The sequence below is a fragment of the Manihot esculenta genome, chromosome 14, assembly GCF_001659605.2.
Source record: "Manihot esculenta cultivar AM560-2 chromosome 14, M.esculenta_v8, whole genome shotgun sequence".
In the NCBI taxonomy this organism is placed as follows: Eukaryota; Viridiplantae; Streptophyta; class Magnoliopsida; order Malpighiales; family Euphorbiaceae; genus Manihot; species Manihot esculenta.
In genome coordinates this window covers 8,425,307-8,433,768 of record NC_035174.2, presented here as the reverse complement: position 1 = coordinate 8,433,768, position 8,462 = coordinate 8,425,307, and the positions used below count along the sequence as shown (strand labels likewise).

Sequence of the window (8,462 nt, the reverse complement as noted above, 5' to 3'; positions counted from 1 at the left end):
TTGTTTGTAGAAATGTATCAAGAGGAGAAGGATGGTCAAGTGCGGCAATTTTCTTTTTTTGAAAAATGGGAGAGTCCTGTTATAATTGAATAATTAAATTACAACCAATAACTTCTTCATACTATTCATGCATGTGGATTTTTTTTAGATGAAGAATTTTCGATAATACTTTTCTCTCTTTTTTTTTTTCTGCTAATAGAGAACAATGGCGATTTGTATTTTTCAATCTTGATATTGATGCTTTTATCTCAAATTCTTTTTCTTTTATTCAAGAGGAGACAATAAACTCAATCATATAATTTTTTTTTCTCACATTAATCGTTTATTTTTTAATTTTATTATAGTGATATGTATTTTTCTTTAATCGATATTATTTTTTATTTTCATTGTTTTAACTGTTGAAAATTAATAAAAACGCTTTTTCTTTTTTTTTTTAAACTTGTATTTTAAGATTTTTAAAAGTTATTACTTGAAAAAAATTATCGAAATAAATTTATGAAATATTATTGTAATTGCATTGTGATATGAATTAATTAAATATTTAGATTTTTAGGGTTTATGTCTGTTTGGGTTATATCTTTTTATTTTTTTCTCTTAAAACTCTCTATATGGAGTTATTAAAATTTTAGTGGTAATTACTTATGTTTTTTTTACCTTCTCTTTAACCAAATCTATATATTTGGTAAAAAAAATTGCTGATATGACAAAAGTATATCTAATTCCTATAAAATTTATAAATACAGAGGCAATAAAAATTACCCCCAGAAAGTTAAGAAAATATAATAAGTTAAACATGAAAATTTTATAGATGGAAGGATGCATTTGGACAAAGAATACAAACCCATTTAATTTAAAAAATAATAAAAATATATTGAGGAAAGAAGGAACGATTTTAACAGGAGCATGGGGTTGCCCACGTGTTGATGTTTGCATTGGGAGTAACGAAGAACAATACAACGGACCATACTCCATAAAAGCACCAAAGCTGTCCCCACCTCCCCCACCAACCAGCATCCTAAGTAATTAGGTTTCTCACACTTTGTTACTCTCACTCCGTCTTTTGCCACCAACAAAATCACACTGTCTGTGTCAGTCTCACTCCCCTACACTATCACTCTGTGTGCATGCGCCCACTAGATTTCTTTTAATCACCAACATGTTACCATAATAATTAAATATCAAACTGTGTCCACTTACCAAAATAAAACCAAATCATTTCTTAAAACGCAACATGCAGCCCCATCTCACGTGACCTTTCTTTTTTTTTTTCTTTTTGATAGAAATTGAAGGATGTCGCCATGACCATGAGACATGACATGCATGTGTCCATGGTGGTCATAATTCATTATGAAGCTAGTAATTCGTAAGTGCGTGGGAAGAAGTCAAGGTGGACAAGTGGACTACGCAAGAGAAGATTAGTGGACTGGGACCCCAGGAGGTTGCTTCTCTTTCCCGCCAAAGCCGCCGACGTGGACCCTACTTAACCTCATTTTCCCGCCAAAATACCCATTTTGCCGGTCTTTCCACGAACTAGAGGCGGACACGTGTGCAACGGCCTGACATGTGTAGACAGGTTGTTGGTTTACCGAGATTGATTAAGTCAGTCATGCTGAATAGTGGCAGTGCCAGCGTTGTAGTAACTTCTTTTAAGATTTTTTTTTTTAATTTTTTAATTATTAAATACCCCAATTTGCTCATTTTTTAGTCAGATTAAATAAGTTCGGTAAAGTTATTAAAAAAGTACACCTAAGGCTAAGGTGGGCCTCTTTAAACGACTCAATGCATAGGCTAACTAGGAGTCTCGTGCTACTATTAAATGAAATCTGGGTCAAAATCATATCTTCGTGTCTGCAGTTTAAGATCAATTTAGCATATGAAATCATTAATTTATATAAAAAAATTTATTCATTATTGATGCTGCAGGCCCATGAGCAAGCCCGTCATTTTTGCAAATGGGCCTCCTCCTATTTTAGTTTACCACCAACAAAGGAAAATTGATTAGAAAAGAAATTGTCTAGAAAGTTTTCTTTCAGTTTTTTTTTTAAAAATATTAAAATGCCATTCACATTTAAAAATTAATTAATTAATTAATTCTCAATTAATTTTAAATTTAAATATTTAAATATTTAATTCATATAATTTTAAAAAATTTATTAATTAATTTTTTTAATATTCTTTTTAAATATTTTAAATTTTTTATAATATTTAATATCCAACTGTTAAAATTAATTAATAAATTTTTTAAAATATTAAATATATTTTAATGTATTATTTAAAATTAAAAGATCAATTACTTAAATTTCTAATACTACAAGACTATGGAGCAATTTTTCAAGTAAAATAGATTGAATAAGCTAAAATCACAGTGAGGATGATCCACGAAATCTAATGAGGATTGCAGTTTAAACTACAACATTGAATGTGCTCTAAGCAAAGCAATTGAATCTAAGCTCACTCATCAACTTGCATGGAAAAGGATGGGCGTATCTTAGCTCATCTCCTTTCCATCAAGAACCTTAACAAGATACATGAAAGCAATCAATCTAAATAAGTAAATCCAGAACAAAAGCACTAAAACCTTATTATCCTCAACGACTGATACCCATTTTCCAGGACATAGAAAAGTCTTTGCCCACAGGAAGATCCAGACCCTTCACTTCTACCATCACACTTTTCTTAATATCTCCAACTTCAACATCTTTGTGATATTTCTGTTCCATTGAACTCAATTCCACCTTTGAAGCCCCAGCAATGGGGCTTCCATTAACCTCGAGTGCAGATGGCTGCCCACTTCCATCTAATCCTAACACAGTTACCTTCTCAATAATCCAACCCTTCTGTAAAGCAAACTTACCTTCCTCAACTTTTGACCATAGCTTTACAGTTCCTTCATTTGCAGTTGCATACAAGTGCACATATGTTGAATAACCATTTCCGAGCTTCATTTCTGGAAGCTCATCATTGTCAAGGTAAAGGCTTCCTTCAGCTTCTGCATTGCTAGCCCCAGCAGGGAACGTCACTACAAGGCTAAAAGGTGTCATTCTGGCTTGCTTAGAAATCAGTCCACCCTGCTGCATTGGTAGGATGCTATTCTGGTACAAATGAACATTAACCACATGCAGAGGTGCATCCAAGGTGACGTATTTTCCATCCTTTGATGTAATGGTTTGCGCCATATCGAATATGCTGTACCAACTGCCTGGTGGAAAGAGAGCTTTAACCTGTGATTTTCCTTGCTCAAGCACCGGAGAAACCATGAGGCTGCTTCCCAGCAAGAACTGAGTGCTCAACCCATAACACTCGGCATAACTTGGGAATGAGAAGAATAGCGGTCTGGCAATTGGCGCCCCGCTAATGTGAGCCTCATAGTTCAATGTGTACAGATATGGAAGAAGCTTATACCTCATGCCAAGAGCATTTCTAGCCGATTCAGCTACGGTCTCCCACTGATAAAGCTCCTGCCTTGGAGAGTAGTAATTGGCATGATCCCTTGAGAAGGGGTAGAAAGCACCTACTTCAATCCAGCGGTTGCAAAGCTCTTCTGTAGGCTGAGGATAGAACCCACATATATCTGAACCTACCATGGGCACACCAAATATACCAAAATTTAACATAGTAGATATGGAATACCTCAAATTCTCCCAAGTCCCCTGATTATCACCAGTCCAATGAGCAACATATTTGCCTGATCCAACATATGTGGAGCGTGATAAAATAAATGGTCGCTTGCCCTCAAGCCCTTGCAGGGCCTTGTGAGTGGCAATAGATTGAGAGAATCCATACAGACTATGAGCATCATATTCCAAAACACCATTATAGTGGACTGCACTGGTGGCTATGGTTTTGTATCCTATAGGAGATTGTATCCCTGAAGCATTTATCTTGTAAGGGGGATCATCCCACCTAGTATTAGTTATGTTCTTGCAATCCAGGCAACAGATCCAACCAGGTCCAGTTCCAGTTGGACATTGCTTGTTTGGTATTGTGCAAAGTCCAGTACAAAAGTTTGAAGCTTCATTCATGTCAATCCATAGGCCATCAACAGGAGCAAGTTCGTGGAAGCGACGAATTTCATCACCCCACCATTCAACTGTTTTTGGATTGAGGAAGTCTGGGAAGTGGACAGCTCCAGGCCAAACTTGAGCTATGAAGGGCTTACCGTGATACTTGATAAATACATCGTTGGCAATGCCTCTTTGGTACACACCGTAAGAAGAGTTCACACCAATTCCAGGATCGACGATCACAATGTATTTCATTCCAATGCTGTGTATTTTTTCTAGGAATGCCAGCAGCTTTGGACGAGGGTAGTTGGTAGGGTTGATGGTAAAATCCTTTTTTCCATCCATGTGATCATCATCATTCCAGATCACATCCAGAGGGATCTGAGCCTTTTTGTAACTGTCGACCACATCTTCAACCACAGACAGGTTATGGTAGCCCCATCTGCACTGGTGGAATCCTGTAAAAAACCAAAATCAAAAGAGCATCAGATGATCAGAATGGTTTTCTCAATTTAGTACCATAGACAGTTCTGAACACATCACAAATTGATTGTATGAAGGTTACTAAACATAAAATTCTCTACTACTCAGGTTTTGCTGATTATAAACACTCCTCACACTATTTTTCTTCCTCAGTTAATTTGTAAAGCACACAAACATAGGTAATTGGCTCCAAAAAACTAGAGAGCAACAGAAAACAAGTCTGGTATGATTTTCTATATCTGTTCTCTCCAGAAAAAAAAAAAAAAGGAAAGAAACTGTAGACAACCTCACAATAGCTTTAATCAAAATCTCCCTCCCTCTCTCTCTCTCTCTATATATATATATGGGAAGAATACATCTATCAGGCCTAGCAAAGACACTCAGGAAATATCCATTATGGGGTGGATTATGCATTTGACATACAGTTACTTGATCCTAGACACTTATTCAAGAAATAAGAGAAATTTGACAATCATAGCCTTCAATCATATAATTACTCTTTTAGTTTGCAGTCAACAAACAACTCAAATAGCTTTTCTGAGGGAGGTGAATCAAAGATCTTTTATACTAGGATAGTATACAAAAGAACAACTAAAACTAAACAGATAGCATCTCCATTTTAAAAGAAATTCAATCTCTCTTTCAGAAAGCCACATTCTAAGAATTATGGGCAACAAACCTTACGGATGTGCCCATGCCAGGACTACTTGGTAATACATTAATTAATTATTTCAAGAAATTTCCGTTCAGAAGTTACTAAATTCAGTTGATAAAAAGGCCAAAGATTAAGCAGAGCAAGGAGGAAGGAATCACATGAAAGGTTATTCAAGGAGATGGGGAATTTGGATATATTACATATGTCCTATAACTCCAAAATATGTAAATAGTGCCATGTAATTGCCTTATGCTTAATTTATTCATCCTCCAACGCGACAATTGCCATAAAGAAAGGGAACACCAGTCGAACAATATACATTCCCCACAACCTAAGTTGTGCCACTCTTATGGGGCATGGCAGCCCTAGTTGCAAAGCAAAGCCTCATGATACAGAGGCCTACAAAAATGCCAGTCCACCATTAGTACCATGTGGGACCTATACGAGTAATTACCATGACAATGTTCACGGGCCAGTGTAAAGGGAACACCAGTCGAACAATATACATTCCCCACAACCTAAGTTGTGCCACTCTTATGGGGCATGGCAGCCCTAGTTGCAAAGCAAAGCCTCATGATACAGAGGCCTACAAAAATGCCAGTCCACCATTAGTACCATGTGGGACCTATACGAGTAATTACCATGACAATGTTCACGGGCCAGTGTAGTAATTACCTATAAAAAGTGATGACAATGTAGGGTTGATGAAGACAATATTTTTAAAGTACAGGATTATGTGCAAGGATGGAGTAACAGTGGTTCTCTGGGTTCCTCCCCCTAGTTACTTTGCACAACGTTTACAAAAAAGTCAAGATTTTTGGATGTGCAAACTCAGCTAAAAAGATCAAAACTTTTAACGATGAGATAAAGTCTGAGACTGTAAATTGCAATATAGATCTAGAACACGAAACATCCATCAAAAGAAGATTTCTAGACCTAAAGTAGTTTATGGAGAAATGGAAAAAAATGTTGATAAGAAAGAACCTTTAAGCATCACAATAAAGTAAAGAAAAATTGTGGACCAACCCAACCAACCTAAATTGACAAAAGAACAATTATGTATCCATCAACAAATCCCACCGTCAATCAATATTAGCCCACATGCCATACCAATCATAAGGGTCCTAGTGCAGTCCGATCCAGGGCTGAAGGGGAGTTGGACCGGCGGTCCTGATCTTAAAGGCTGGAGCACAGTCTTGTCCGGCCTGAATGTTGGTTCGATTCAATTCCAACCATTCTATTTGATTAAATCCAGTAATTAAATTTTGTTTAAAAAGATTATTAAAACAAAAGGTAAATTTTTATTTAAAATCAAGCTGGTTAAAATCGATTTGGTCTAATATTAATATAGTTCAAGATGGTCCTAGACCGGGTTTGTCAGTCCATGTCCGCCTGCACTAAGTTCTACACTCAACGATGCAAAACAAAGATCGACAGTGATATCAGTTAAAGCAAATGACATCAAGAACACAATCGATGCCTAATCTAACATCACTGATATATAATTGTGGTTATCTACCTATACAGTCTAAATAATAGATGTGTCTCTCATCTACACAATAGAATAAATTGAATGAAACACCATAACCATGAGAAAATAAACAGAAAGCGACACCAACAATATCAACCCAAACACAAGTAAAGCAAGCTATGAAGCATATTTCTGTCCTTTGTGTACGATACAGCTCCTCCTATCACTAAAAAAGAGTACTTGCTTGTAAGCAGTAGCGAGTAACCAACAGGTTAGCTCAGCTGGTAAGAATGAGAATTTGCTTTCTTATCCAACTGTGATTTAATTTTGTTGGAAGAAGATCAAATTATTGTAGGAGGAAGAAGAAGAAGAAGAAGAAGAAGAAGAAGAAGAAGAAAGCTAGTTAAGAATGAATCATACCAAAAGCCCAGTAAGGCATTGGAGCCGGTCTGCCGATGAACGTTGTGTACTGGTCGATAACAGTCAAAGGAGAGGGTCCGGCAAAGAAGTAAAAGTCGAAAACACCCCCAATAATCTTGTATGTGAGGGAAGTCCCTCTATAGAACACATCCATGCCATTACTGTTGAGAAGAAGAACCGAATGAGTAAACGTCTGCCCGTTCACAACCCTATGATCCATGTACACCGGATGAGACCCATACAAATCAGTATTAAGATTAATGGCTGAGATATCAAGAGTATACAGAGTGTATGGATCCCCTGGGTTCAATTTGATCCCATGTGGCTGCGTGTTCTCTCCGAGACCATAAAGTGAAGCATCTTTAGGCAATTTTGTGGATATCTCCAGATATTGGTCTTTGAAGACCATTTCCCCAAATGGGTCCGATTCATCAGAGCTCGAATTAAAAAGAGTCTGCCCATTTGATTTCCTCTTCACTGCAAAACTAAATGGGTCCGCTTTGTAGCTAAAAATAAGTTCAGAGCCAGAAAATTCCTGAACCGTAATTGGGTTCTTTCTCGATCTCCCAATTGCTTGCTTCAATGCAGGTGGTTGCTCTCTGGGCAAAAGATTATATGGAACTTCCCACCTCGTCTTCTCTGCATCAGTGATGTGAACCCTTAAACGATCTTGCGTTTCATGCCTACAAAAACAACGGTCAAGCAAAGATACATCAAAAGTCATGAACAAACAAACTTGGAAACACAAAACAGAAAAACCAAGTTGCATACTTGACAAAGAGCTGCAAGAGTGGAATATCAGGACCATAGATGTTGTTCTTCTGCTTGACTTGGAGGTGGCCCAAGAATCCTCCATCAGGAGTCTCTTCAATGGAGATGAGACGATAGCCCTTGCCAATCTTGGTAGGCGTGGAGGATGAAGTTACTCCATTAAAACACAAAATGAGAATAAAGAAGGAAGCTAACGAAGTAGAAGGGAACATTTGCTACTGGTGAATGAGCAGTGACCAGTGAGCTTGCATAGAAGACTGAAGAAGCTTGCTTAGCGACTGACCGTTATATAAAAAAAGGAAAGAAAAGGGCAATGAAGGAATAGGAAGTAAATACGTGCAAGGACCATGAGGAGGCACGAGGCCATCTGTGCCATGTGATGATGATGGTCCTTGGCTTTGGCTTGGGCTACTGGGACCCGCAAACGGTCACGATTTTCTTTCCAGTCTGTGGTCGCTTCTTCTCGCCTTTGATCATGGTGGAAAAAGAACTTCGATTCATAGAATATCTCTTGAAGCAAGCAAGAATATCTCATGCAACATATGTGCATTTATATTTTAAGGAAAGTGTTTCAAAAAAAAGGTAGCTTTTGGTTTTTCAGTTTTTCTATTATAGTTTGGAAATTTTTTAAGATTTAATAAATATTGAATTGAGTGTT

At 37.1% G+C, this 8,462-nt stretch overlaps 1 protein-coding gene across 1 annotated transcript; it reads right to left on the bottom strand.

The window, feature by feature from the left end:
* Positions 1 to 2,327: 2,327 nt before the first annotated feature.
* On the bottom strand, positions 2,328 to 8,108 carry LOC110599652 (alpha-xylosidase 1). The gene is made up of 3 exons (XM_021736154.2): positions 7,805 to 8,108; positions 7,034 to 7,716; positions 2,328 to 4,462 (listed from the first exon to the last, which is right to left on the bottom strand). The coding sequence occupies exons 1-3, from the start codon at positions 8,014 to 8,016 to the stop codon at positions 2,589 to 2,591; spliced, it is 2,769 nt and encodes a 922-aa protein (XP_021591846.1). The 5' UTR covers positions 8,017 to 8,108; the 3' UTR covers positions 2,328 to 2,588.
* Between the last annotated feature and the right edge of the window lie 354 nt (positions 8,109 to 8,462).

Coding starts and splice junctions, on each gene's coding strand:
- LOC110599652 (XM_021736154.2), bottom strand. CDS start 8,016: ATGTTCCCTTCTACTTCGTTAGCTTCCTTCTTTATTCTCATTTTGTGT. Junction 7,717..7,804: donor CTCTTGCAGCTCTTTGTCAA/GTATGCAACTTG, acceptor TTGTTTTTGTAG/GCATGAAACGCAAGATCGTT. Junction 4,463..7,033: donor AATGCCTTACTGGGCTTTTG/GTATGATTCATT, acceptor GGTTTTTTACAG/GATTCCACCAGTGCAGATGG.